Genomic DNA, 13,853 nt, shown 5'->3' with positions numbered 1-13,853 from the left:
TTTTTTTTTTTAAAAAAAGATAAATTCTTGAATTTCTGTTTCCCAGAAGAAAAGAGGGACATGAAGACAGCTCTTTGTGATATTTTGCTATAAGGAGCATATTCTGCATCCTACACACATTTTAAGCACCTGCAGTTTACCTGCGGGGTACCCTAGGTCCCTGTTTCAACAGAACACCAACGTAATTCAAAATAGAACATGCCCTTCTCACCTCACGCCTCTTGGCCTGAAGCAGTGAAAAAAGGAGCAACCTGTGCCCAGGGGTCAGAGCTAGGGGCTCACACTCCTGCTCTGCCATTTCCTAGCTCCATGGCCTTCTGAAGTAACTTCACCTCTGCACCTGGGGGCCCTTGTCTGCAAAACCCGAGCAATAATGGTCCCAACTCAAAGGGCTACCAACGAGCATATACAAGTAAACACAGAGACCAGGGCTTGGCACAAAGTAAAAGCAAAATATAATGCGCTAAACTGCAAAGTCATTTGAACTTCAAGGTCGGTGGTTCAAGCTCACCAGCTGCTCTTGGAAACTTTATGCAGGGTTGCTATGGGTCGGAGTTGACTCGACAGCACTCAACGACAACAACAACTTAGCCATTGTTTTTTCCCTGGACCCCCCACAGCAAACTCTCCATCCTGTGACAGTGGCTAAAGGCTGTGTGGTCTTAGGCAGGTCACACAACTTCTCTGTGCCTTCAGCTTCCTAATCCATGCAATGGGGAGAATGGTAGCATCTCTCTCAAAGAATTACTATGGGGATTGAGTTTCTTAGCAGAGGACCTGGCACAACCGTGTTCAGTAGATGTTTACTTATCTCTTAGCCCCTCTGTCCTGGGGGTCCAGAAAGTCTTGAACTTCCACAGTCTTCAATCAAAGGAGGAAGGGTTAAACCCCAGACTATACACCTGCACGTAGAGACCCTACCAGCTAGCAACAATAGCTTCTGGGTGTCCTCCTTGTTAAAAAGGGTTCTTGCCACCCAGCACGATCCCCGATGCCCAGTCCCCAGGCCTGCCCACCCACCAGTCCCTCTAAGAGCTGACCGTGTTGTTGGCGGTGTTCCAGAAGATGGGGGCCATGTTCCGCAGCTGCCCCTGCACTGGGTGGTAGAAAGCAATGGTCTGGAAGGGGTTCTGGCTCAGGTTCCAGCACCACTGGATGATCTCCAGGCCCAGGGACAGGTCTCCCTGTTGGTCGAAGAAGATTTGGTGGCCCAGGAGGGTAAAGTTGACCTTCCAGATCTCTTGAAGTAGCTGAAGGGAAGTGGATTGGTAGTATAGGCTGGTCATATTTGAGAGAAACTCTACTGTCCCCCAAGACTCAGTTTGCACATCTGTAAGATAGGCACAAGAAGTCTTCAAAAATGTTACAGTTTGCTGAGGGCTCTGGCTTTATGATCAGACACATCTGGGTTTGGGTCTTAGTTCTACCACTTCCTAGCATTGTGAGAATTTGAGTCTGTCACTTAACCTTTGTAAGCCCCCATTTCTTCTGCTGCTAAGTGAGTGTGGGGAAAAACAAACAAACATATCATCTGGGCTTTGGAAAATAAATAAATATATATATACTAGGTAATGAGAACTGTAGCTGAAAAATAGTAAGCATTTACATCAGCAGAAGTTAATAGTTTTCTTTCCCTGAAAGTCGCTTCAGCCATCCCTTTGGGACCCAGTTTGTGGCCCAGAGTCCCCTGTCTCTTTCATTTGTATCCTCTGGCCTGAATTTCATCCCTAGTTCTATCCTTGAATTGCTGTGTGACTTTGGGCAAACCATGCTTGGTAAAGTGGAGGGTCCGTGAAAAAGAGGAAGACCCCAACAAGATGGACTGGCGCAGTGGCAGCAGTAATGAGCTCAAATCTAACAATGGTAAGGATAATGCAGGACTGGGCAGTGTTTCATTCTATTGTAAAAGGGTTGCTATGAGCTGGAACGGACTTGACGGCACCTAACAACAAACAACACAGTAACAAGGTATAGATAAATAGATTTTTTTTTTCAAAGACTGAATGAAATTGCTCTGTGAAGTACGCAACTAGGTACTTGAAGATGGTAGGGTCTAGAAAAGGGGCAGAAGGGGAGACTAAAGAGGGAACATGAGCAGGAGTTGGAGGGTGGTTGGACAGTAGAGTGGGAGGCTGACTCCAAACTGAAAAAAAAGGCAAGGAACTGTTCAAGAGTTGTTGTTAACACAGAGTGGACAGGGATGGGAAACTTGGACATTGGCTACCCAAAATGGGGGGCGGGGGGCTACAAAGGCAAGAAGTGACTGGCTTACAAGGTTTCAAGAGGGAACCTAGACCCAGAGGGCCTGGAGGAAGGTAGAATCTCCAGTGAGTGGTATTCAATCTGTCTAGGCGGGGCTGATGCAATGAAATGCAGATGGGTCTCTTGTGATACAATAGTGAATAATTGTTATCAGGACTGATTGTGAGGGTTGGAAATGTAAAAGTAGATGTTTTATAGCAAGGAGGGGAGTGATTAACTTTTCAGTCTAGGAGTGGAGGTCCCTAGGACCATCAAGGGAGAAGAGCAGAGAGTGGGACCCTACCCAGAGAAGCAGTGATGCCTGAAATGGAGCCAGAGATGATGATGTGGAGCGATGGAGCAGCTGGAGACTTTAGACCCAGAGAGGGAGAGCGACTGTGTGCTGAAGACCTGGGGGGCATGGGGGAAGGATTGCATGAAGGGGATTGTAACCATGGCAATGAGACGATATACGATAGAATGAATGTAAAACTAATGTTCTCCTATGTAAACTATCACTTAATTCACAATAAATCATTTAAGAAGAAAAAAAAGAGTTGTTGTTAAGTGCCACTGAGTAGATTCCAACCCATAGTGACCCTGTATAGGGTTTCCAAGGAGAAGCTGATGAGCTTGAACCACCAACCTTGCAGTTCAAATGACTTTGCAGTTTGATGCATTATCCCACAGCGCCACTCCTGTTCAAGAGTCGACATGTCTAATATCTAAGTATAAACTGTAAGTCTCTGATGTGAATCCCTTTTACTTCTTTGAGGTTCAGTAAAATTTTCTATACCTCTGGAGTCTTCATGTGAGTAGTACTTATGTGTGTATGTGTGTGAGAGAGTCAGAAAAACACAGATTTAAGTTACAGGTCTGCATCAAAACCAACCAGTTGCTGCGGAGATCAGTGACTTGTGGTGACTTCCATAGGGCTTTCAGTGGCTTCTTCTAGAGTGCCTCTGAGGAGACTCAAGCCTCTAACCTTTCTATTAACAGTGAAGTGTTACCATTTGCACATTCCAGGACTTGAGTCTGAATCAAGGTGATGTAAAATTAGGTTAGTTTACTAGGTAGTTAGAACTAGGTATGGCCTGTCTACACAGGGAAAAAAACAACCTCAGCAAGAAGGAATTTTCTGAAAAGAGTGGGAAAGTGAAGATTGTTTGCAAGAGGAAATGAAGTTAGCTAAGGAGCTGTGGAGCTGTGGGATAAAGCACTGAACCGAAAAGTAGGTTTGAACCACAAGGTGGGTGGTTCAAACTCACCAGCTGCTCCTTGGAAACCCTATACAGGGTCTTTATGAGTTGAATCCGACTCAGCAGCACTTAACAGCAACAACCAAGGAGTAGGACACAGAAGAAACTATTGTAAGGAGAAATAAAGTTAGTTAAGAGGGGTAGGTGAAAGGGGAAACCAACATAAGAAAAACAAAGTTAGTTAGTGATAACCTGAAGCCTGAGGAAACAGGATTCAAGGAAACGTCTACAGACCATTTCCCTGGGCACTCATGGCCCACTCCCCTGGCAAAGGGGTTTATAAAGAAGAAGCCAAATTGTATTGGGGCCTGTTCTCTGTAAGAATATCTCTATCTTACTTTTCCCTAAACCTCTTGTCTTTCCAACTTCTTTTGCCTGGAGTAAGTGTGTCATGCCTTCTCAATTCTTTGGAAGGAGAGTTAACACTGTTTCAGGGACAACATTTCAACCGTGACAGTGTTCAAGGGGCAATGAGAGATCTGTAAATCTGAAGCAGGACCTCAAAGAGGTAGATGGGAAAACACAAGTCCATTCCTAGAGCCTGATCCTGGAGAGATGGAGGCTTCCACCACATCCTTCAAGGGCATCTCACCTGAATCTCTAAGGATAGACTCTTTGGGACTGTGACAATTGGTTACTAAAAGGAGTTTTGCTTGGACACCAAGAAGGGCTTCTGGTTCTATAAACAAGGGATGGAAGCACGAGATGGTCCCCTGGTTTATCACACTGTTTACCCAGAACCCACTAACAGAGGGGGTGCCTTCTACCATCCCATAGCAATCACAGAGTCTGCACCTGCGCATGTGTCCCCGCTTAGGGCAGGCCCGACCCTCACCTTCCAAGGGTACACCACCTCCTTGGAGCAGCGGGTCTCATTGCATCTCAGGAGACTGTGCAAGGCGTGAGCCACCACGTAAACGGCTGAGTACACGTTGTAGACCACGCGCTCGCCTGAGAGCGTGAGGATGGTGTTAAAGGACTTGGCGGCGTCCAGGCAGGTGTGGCACTCCTGGTTGCAGGTAGCTGGTGGGCTGGTCTTGTTGGGCGCAGGTGGCCCGTAGTAAGCTTGGCGAACGCGGAACTCACTGAAGCGCGGGATGGGCACGCTCTGGGTGGTGACGCCCAGGAAGGTGCCCATGTGCCGCAACTCGGTGAGGTTGTGCAGGACCGGGTCGATGGCCCAGGACTCGGAAGCGATCCACACGATGCCCGTGAGGTTCTGGCGCAGCACCTCGTGGAAGAAGTGATGCAGGGCCAGGTCAAGCGACAGCAAGACTACCACGCGCGCCTTGCTCTCCTGCAGCTTGTGCACGATGGCAGCCAAGCGCTCATGCTCTGCCTCCGTCAGGCTGGGCTGCAGCCTGGGCAGCGTCTCCTGGAAGGCGATGCAGATGCCCTGGCCCGCCAGCTGTTCTCTGAGCAGATGGCCATTCTCTTGACCGTAGTCGTCGCTGCTCACCAGCATGATGACCCAGTTCCAGCCGTACCGCACCATGAACAGTACCATGGCCTTGATCTGATGTTCAGCGCTCGGCACTGTTCGCAGCACCGTGGGGAAGCGCTGCTTGTCACGCAGTTCATCGCTGATGGCACTGTAGGTGATCTGCCAGAGGAAGGGGGCTGGCGCATTAGCATGGGTCCCACCAAGTGCATGGCCTGGGGGCTCCCACCTGCCATCATCCTGCTAGTGAGATTTAGCAGGGAACATACACTGAGGGGCTCCAGGGGCTGACAGAGGCAGAGCACAAGTGCCAGTCCTCACTGTGAATACATTTAGTGAGGACCTACTATCTCCTGGAGTCCTGGTGTGGCACTGTGGGATAAGCATTGGACTGCTAACCACGAGATCAACAGTTCAAACCCACCAGCCACTCCCAGAAACCCTATACAGGGTCACTATGAATCAGAGCCCACTGGAGGGCACTTAACAACAACTGTGAGTCAGGCCCTGAACTAAGTGATTTATAGTGCTAATCAACATGTCACTAACATTTAGTAGGAACCTAGTGTATGCCAGGCTTTGGGCAACATCAACTCCAAATCCATCATCTACAAATAATAAAGTACCTATTGTGTGCCATGCTCTGGGCTGGCAATGTAAAGATGAACAATCACTGAATTATACATTTGCAGACTGAAGAAATGGTGTTTTATTACCTATATCTGTTGTTAGTTCCGACTCAGAGAGACCCCACTCTCCGAGGAGCAACTGTGGGTTTGGATCGCCAGCCTTGTAGTTAGAAGCCCAGTACTTATCTAATATCACCATATATTTAGCACAATTTGAAAAAAAAATGAATAGCACTAAACTATACTTTACTGAAATAAAATAGACCCCCAGCGAGATGGGTTGGCAAAGTGGCAACAGCAATGGGCTCAAATGTAGCTACGATTGTGAGGATGGCACAGTGCTGGCCATTGTTTCCTTCTGCAGTGCATAGGGTCACTATGAGCCAGTACCAACTCAATGGCACTTAACAACAACAAACTGGAGTATAGTAAAACAATGCCACTAACATGTAGTGAGTACCCCCTTTGGGCCAAGCCCTGGCTTAGCTGCTTTCACAACACTATCTATCAACACTTATTGAGGATCCTGTGTGGAAGATTCTTGACTGTTGTCACTGTTAAAAGCCATGGAGTCGGTTCTGACTCATAGCGACCCTGTATAGGGTTTCCGAGGAGCAGCTGGTGAGCTTGAACCACCGACCTTACAGTTCAAACCGACCTTGCAGTCCAGCACATTAACCCACAGCATCCCCAAGACCCTTGGCTGGTGAGGTAGTGGTTATGTGCCATGGAGTCAGTTCTGACTCATAGCAACCCTGTACAGGGTTTCCGAGGCTGCAGATCTTTATGGGAGCAGAAAGCCTCATCTTTCTCCCAAGGAACCATTGGTAGTTTCGAACTGCTGACCTGTGTAAGATACTTTATATAACAACCATTATTGACTACCTACAGTGTGCTACATTGGAAACATTACAAATAACACCAGAATATTGTGGTGTGGCACTGTGAGTTAATGCACTGGACTGCAAAGTCGGTTTGAACTACAAGGTCAGTGGGTCAAGCTCATCAATCACTCCTTGGAAACCTTATACAGGGATGCTATGGGTCAGAACTGACTAGATGGCACTTTAGAAAAACAACAAACTGTGGGACATAGTACCAGAAGATGAGCCCCTCTGGTTGCAAGGCACTCAAAGTAAGACTGAGGAAGAGCTGCCTCCTCAAAGTAGTGGACTGTGATGACGCAAATGGAGGAAAGCTTTCAGGACCTTCATTTGCTGGTGGGGCACAACTCAAAATGTGAAGAAACAGCTGCAAACATCCAAAATAATCAGACGTGGAATGTATGAAGTATGAATCTTGGAAAATTGGAAGTTGTCAAAAATGCAATGGGATGCATAAAAATCAATATTCTAGGCATTAATGAGCCAAAATGGCCTGGTATTGGTTATTCTGAATCTGACAAGTACATGGTTTACTATGCCGGGAATGACTAATTGAAGAAGAATGGCATCGCATGTATCATCATCACAAAGAACATTGCAATATCTATCTTGAAGTACAAAGTTGTTGTCTGTGATAGGATAATATCCACACGCCTACAAGGAAGACCAGTTAATACCACTATTATTCAAATGTACACACCAACCACTAAAGCCAGTGACGATGAAATTGAAGAATTCTACCAACTTCTTCAATGATTGAGCATTTAATCAAGTTGTGCTGATAATTACTGGTGAATGAAATACAAAGGTTGGAAACAAATATGGCCTTGGTGATAGAAATGATGCTGGAGATCACATGATAGAAACTCGTAGGACCAATGACTTCTTCATTGCAAATACCTTTTTGAAACAACATAAAACGTGACTATATACATGGATCTCACTAGACAGAATACACAGAAACCAAATTGACTACATCTGTGGGGTGATATGGTGGAAAAACTTAATATCATCTGCCAAAACCAGGTCAGGGACCAACTGTGGAACAGATCATCAATTGCTCATATGCAAATTCAGGCTGAAGCTGAAGAAAATTAAAACAAGTCTATCAGAGCCAAATATGACCTTGAACATATCCCACCTTAATTTAGAGACCATTTCAAGAACAGATTTGAAGCATTAGACACTGATAACTGAAGAATGGAAGAGCTGTGGAATGATGTAAAGAATATCATACAGTAAGTAAGCAAATGGTCATTAAAAAGCCAGAAAAAAGAGAAAAGACCAAAATAGAGATGACAGAGAGAGTGAAATTTGCTCTCCAGTGTAGGGATGCTAAAGTAAATAGAAGAAATGAGAAAGTTATTGAAATAAACAGAGATGTTCAAAGGACAGCTGGAGAAGACAAAGTCAAATGTGATCATGAAATGTGCATTTCTCAAGCTGAACAAACTGAAGAACAATTCAAGCCTCAACTTGAAATATTGAAGGATTCTATGGGCAAAATATTGAATGATGCAGAAAGACTCAAAAGAAGAGAGATAGAATATACAGAGTCACTGCACCAAAAAGAAATGGACGATGTTCAACTATTTCAAGAGGTAGCATATGATCAAGAGCCAGTGGTACTACTGAAGGAACAAGTGCAAGGTGCACTGAAGGCACTGGTGAAAAACTGACAGAATACAAATTGAAATCTTTCAGCAAATTGATATATCACAAGAGGTGCTCACTAAAGACTTCATTTTGCATAAATCCACAATCAACACTCATGAAAGCAGCGGCCAAGAAATTAAACTACAATGCATTAGGCAAATCGGTTGCACAAGATCTCTTTAAAGTGTTGACGAGCAAAGTTGTCAGTTTGAGGGCAAAATTATGCCTGACCCAAGCCATGGCATTTTCAGTAGCCTCGTATGCATGTGAAATTTGGACAATGAATAGGGAAAACCATAGAAGAATTGATGCAGTTGAGTTATGGTATTGGAGAAGAACATCGAAAGTACTCTAGATTCTCGGAAAATCAAATAAATCTGTCTTGGAAGAAGTATAGCTAGAATGCTCCTTAGAAGCCAGGATGGTCTCTCAGGCTTGGGACATTTACCAGGTGAAGAAGAAGCCTCCCAATGAGCTGGAATGGCACAGTGGCAGCAGCAACAAACTCACTCGTAACAGCAATTGTGAAGATGGCACAAGACTGGGCAGTGTTTCATTCTGTTTTTCATTAGGGTCACTATGAGTCAGAACCAACTCAATGGCACCTCACAATAACAACAACAACAGTGTGCTAGGAACTCTTAAGTAGCTGGAATATTTTCATCTTCAGACAGTCCTGTGATGGAACTCTCATTTCACTTTACAGGGCAAGGGGGTGGAGTTTGAGGCTCAGAGTTAAGAGAGTTGGATAAGGCTTAAGAGTCAAGATGCACACCCAGGTCTGTCTGCTTCCAAAGCCTGCACCCTTAACCAATAGACTCAGCTGCCTTTCCAGGATGAGGGAAGGAGACCAGGGGTTGGGGTCAATGTCCTGATCTTGCCTCTGTTCTCACCATCACCATCCTTTAAGATTGCTGGGAAGAAGTGGGCCTTCTGAATAACTACCACTCAGCCCACTCCCCAGACCTGTCTCCCATGATCCAGAGCCTCACCTGTGGAAGGAGAAACAGGGAGAGGAAGTTGGCCACAGTACTGGTAGACTCAGAGTTGTCGGGGCCAATGATAGCCACCACACGGGGCACATAGCTGCTGTAGTCATCCTGGATGGGCAAGAAGTAGTCATCATGCGACAGGAAGTAGAGCACAGGCTGGATGTTGTTGGAGATGTAGCAGACATCCACCATCTCATAACCCAGCCGCACGTCTGGCAGCAGCCAGCTGTCATTGTTAATCTCTTCCACCGCAAAGCGCATGGCCTGCATGAGGTTGTAGCCCAGCACCTTCATTTCATACCTAGAGGGGTGAGGCAAGAAGCAGGTACAGAGTGAGGACGGGAGGAGGCTGAAGAGTCAACCTACTCATCCTGCCTGCCACAGGAAAGCCAAAGCATTGTCCAAGAATGATCTGCTCTAGAAGATTCTGGCTGCCATTTTTACCACATTATTGTCACTGCATCCCATCTCTAGGATGGGATCATTATGGCCACCACTGACATCATGACATTTGTGACCACCATCACGGCTACCACTGCTATCATCACCAGCCCTGTGACTTCCATCATTACCCCACTAATCTCACCACATCTCTGTGACCATCATTACCCACTATAACCATCACCATCACCACCTCACCATCACCATCATCATCCACTACTCCTATGACCAGCATTACCACCACGGTCATTACAAGCATCACATCCCTGTGACCACAAGGGCACACAATCACTATCACCACCATCACCATCATTACCACCATCACCACTACCACTAACACATCACCACCTCCACCATCCCTATCACACTCTTCACCCTTTTGTTATCACCACAACTACTGTTGTCAACATTACCAGCATCACAACTGCTGTGGGTTGAATTGTGTCCCCTAAAATTACACATCATGATGATGATTCTAGGCCATGAGTCCCAGGATTAAGGAATTCTCTTCCATCCTGTGATCTGGTAAAATTATCTTACGTGTTGAAATGTTCAAGTCTTTGATGTAAATAAGGCAGAATTAGCGGCAGTTATGTCAAGAAGGCAGGATTGTTGTTATTGTTAAGTGCCGCTGAGTTGGTTCTGACTCACAGGGACCCTGTATAAGGTTTCTAAGGAGCAGTTGGTTAGTCTGAACCGCCACCTTGTGGTTCAGATCAACCTACGGTCTAGTGTTTATCCTACAGTGCCACACCAGTACTCCACAATCTACAAAAGTAGGTTGCATCTTTGGTCAATCTCTTTTGAAACATAAAATAAACAAGCAAACAGAGATCACAGGGACTTGACGACCACCAAAGAAGATGAGTCTCAAGCAGAGTGCATCCTTTGGCTCAAGGGTCTCTGTGCTGAAAACCTCCTAGATTCAGGGAATCTTGATGCCAAGACAAATGTAGATCACTAAGGAACACTGGGCCCGTAGGTGTTGAAAGGAGACAAGGACTGTTCCCCAGAGTCTTTTCCTAGAGCAGACACCTTGATTTTGGACTTCTAGCCTCTTATACTGTGAAATCCTCACCACTGGACCAATAAACAACATCCATATAAGGGGAGAAAAAATTCAAGTTGTCAAAGACTTCATTTTGCTAGGATCAACCATCAACACTCATGGAAGCAGCAGTCAAGAAATCAAACGACGTATTGTATTAGGCAAATCTGCTGCGTAAGATCTCTTTAAAGTGTTGAAGAGCACCTTAAAGTTAGAGTGTTTAAAGAGTTTGAGGAGTAAGGTGAGTCTGACCTAAGTCATGGTATTTTCAATAACCTCATATGCATGTGAAATTCGGACAAAGGATAAGGAAGACCATAGAAAACTGATGCATTTGAGTTATGATATTGGAAGAGAATATTAAAAGTACCATACACTTCCAAAAGAACAAACAGATCTGGTTGCAAGAAATACAACCAGAGTGCTCCTTGGAAGCCAGCATGGTCAAACTTCATCTCTCATACTTCAGACATATTATCAGGAGGGACCAGTACCTGGAGAAAGATATCATGTTTGGTAAAGAGAAGGGTCATAGAAAAAGAGGAAGACCCCCAATGAAATGGATTGGTACCAGGGCAGCAATGGGCTCAGGCATAGCAATGATTGTGACAATGATTGTGACAATGATTGTGACAATGATTGTGACAATGATTGTGACAGGCACAGGACCGGGCAGTATTTTGTTCTGTTGTATATAGGGTCGCTATGAGTCGCTACTGACTAGACGGCACCAAACAACAGCAGATCAGACAAATGCCATCATTCCCACCACCATTGGTACCTTCATTAGAGTCCTTGGTATTATTGCAGGCATCAGCTCATCCTTGCTAACATCATGTTCTGTATCAACACCAGCATCAGCCCCCTCACCGTTCTGCACCAACATCATATAAATGGTGCACTTTTTATAACCAACAATCTATCACCTTTTGTACCTTCCTTCTTTTCTCCAAGGATACCTGATGGCATGGTAGTCAAGCACTTGACTGTTAAGTTAAAGTCCGGCAGTTTAAACTCGCCAGCCACTCCAGGGGAGAAAGGTGTAGCAGTGAGCTTCTGTAAAGGTTTACTCTGTCCTAGAGGGTCGCTGTGAGTCACGCTCGACTCAATGTCAATGGATTCTTTTCTCCCTGTCTCACAGGATGCCTTTATCCCTTTTTGATGTTGTTGTTAAGTACCATGGAGTTGGTTCCAACTCATAGTGACCCTGTATAGAGTTTCCTAGGAGTGGCTGGTGAGTTTGAGCCACCAATCTTGTGGTTCAAACTGACCAAGGTCACTATTTTATGATCCCAAGCTTGGCCTTCATAATGCATGAAGATGGTCATGTTCAGCAACTCAGATGATGCTGCCATCCCAAGAATGTTACAGTTACCCATTGGCTCTAGCTTGAATGGATTGCCAACCAGAATTTGACCAGATGAAGATAAAGAAGTATGATACAGGGAGCAAGCATTAACTGCTACAACCCGATCCACTAGACCTTTAATAATGGATGAGGCCGCAAAGAACTTCCAACCAAATAGGGAAGGATTCTTCATATCAAGGATCAAGGACTGAGTTGATGGGGACAGGCAACGTAGATTTCAGACAGGCTATAAAGGCATGAAGTGGCTGGCTTACAAGCTTTCATGAGGGTGCTTTGTGTCAGAACGAGAGGACTAAGCCAGAAACCCTACCGAATAGTTTTTTTTCATCTTGTCCAGATGGGTCTGGTGATGAGGGGGATAGGATTTTATTATTTAATTGTGAGTAACTATTTTCAGGTCTAATGATGATTGTCACAACTGTAAATGTAGAAGAGGTACAACTAAAAGGCAGAAGCAGTTAATATGCCATTTCAGGAACAGAGGATCCTAGGACCATCAAAAGGGAGGAACATGAGAGGAGTGAGGGATTCCAACCAGAAAAGCAGAAACAACAGAGATGGTGGCAGATGTGAAGACAGAGAGACAGAGCAGCCGAGAACTCTGGGCCCATGGACGAAGAAAGGCAGTGTGCCTGCAGGCAGGAGGCTGGCTTGCAAAATGTGCCCTTTGGATATTTAAACAAATATATATTTACAATATGGTATGTGTACAACAAAAAAAGATAATAGCGGTAAATACTGTTGGCTAAAACTCTGGTAGCGTAGTGATTACGAATCGGGCTGCGAACCGGAAGGTCAGCAGTTCGAAACTACCAGCTGCTCCGCGGGAGAAAGATGAGGCGATCTGCTCCCGTAAAGATTTACAGCCTCGGAAACCCTATTCAGGGTCGCTATGGGTCGGAACCGACTCGACGGCACTTAACAACAACAAGGGTGTATGGAGGCGATTGTAATCATTACAGTGATTTGCTGAATGCAAAACTGGTGATCTGCCCTGTAAGCCTTCACTCAATCAACACACAATAAAAGTTTCTTAAAAAAACACGTTATGAGATGTGGGAAGGGGACAGAGAAGATCCCCTCCAATCCTGGAAGCACCCCTACCTACTCACAGTCCTCAGAATAATAGGAATAATAATAAAATAAAGTAACTCTTCCCCTCTAGTCTAAAACCAAGCAGAATGCAGCAAGAAAATCTGTAACCCGAAATGACATTCTGCCTCCTAAAAGCAGAAGACCGACTTTCTAGGCTGGACTTTGCATTGGACTCACTGGGAGCCCCCAGTTGCTAAAGGGGAAAGATGATCTTTAAGATTCTCTAGGCTCTAATAAAGGAGCTCTGGTAGCATAGTGGTTATGAATTGGGCTGCAAACCGCAAGCTCAACAGTTCGAAACTACCAGCTGTTCCGCGGGATAAAGATGAGGCTTTCTGCTCCCGGAAAGATTTACAGCCTCGGAAACCCTGTATAGGGTCACTATGAGTCGGAACCAATTCCATGGCACATAACCACCACCCAGGTCCGAACATGATCACCAAGTATTTTGGTATCTCTGTGAAGCCTCCCTGGGGACTGCTGGGCTAGATTCCAGGAGGGGAGCATGCCTTGGCATTGAGTCCGGAGAAATGTTCTGGGCCCTTGGTCCTGGTCTGACCTCCCAAGGACCAGCCCTCACCCTGCCACCATGCCCAGCCTCATACTGGAGACTTACTCCTTGCACTTGGGCACCTGCAGGTAGTTGAGGTGGACGATGCCCTTCAGGTTGGCATGGAGAGTGAAGAGGCCACCCAGGAGGTAGTCCCCGGCCAAGTGGAAGTCAGAGTTCTGAGTCAGCCCAGTCAGGGCCTGTAGGAGGAGGACCAGGGAGCAGACTGTCCTAGCCTGGGACATCAT

At 45.7% G+C, this 13,853-nt stretch overlaps 1 protein-coding gene across 1 annotated transcript in view; it reads right to left on the bottom strand.

Annotated features, from left to right (window-relative positions):
* LOC102842503 (taste receptor type 1 member 2-like) overlaps positions 1 to 13,853 on the bottom strand; it is a 29,126-nt gene extending 15,273 nt beyond the window's left edge. The window contains exons 1-4 of the mRNA XM_006866331.1: positions 13,672 to 13,853; positions 9,103 to 9,403; positions 4,336 to 5,103; positions 1,041 to 1,250 (exon numbers count right to left, since the gene is read on the bottom strand). Coding sequence (XP_006866393.1) covers positions 1,041 to 1,250; positions 4,336 to 5,103; positions 9,103 to 9,403; positions 13,672 to 13,853 — 1,461 coding nt within the window. The remainder of the gene's footprint in view (positions 1 to 1,040; positions 1,251 to 4,335; positions 5,104 to 9,102; positions 9,404 to 13,671) is intronic.

This window comes from Chrysochloris asiatica, unplaced genomic scaffold, assembly GCF_000296735.1.
Source record: "Chrysochloris asiatica unplaced genomic scaffold, ChrAsi1.0 scaffold00090, whole genome shotgun sequence".
Taxonomy (NCBI): Eukaryota; Metazoa; Chordata; class Mammalia; order Afrosoricida; family Chrysochloridae; genus Chrysochloris; species Chrysochloris asiatica.
This window is presented reverse-complemented; position numbering and strand designations above follow the sequence as displayed.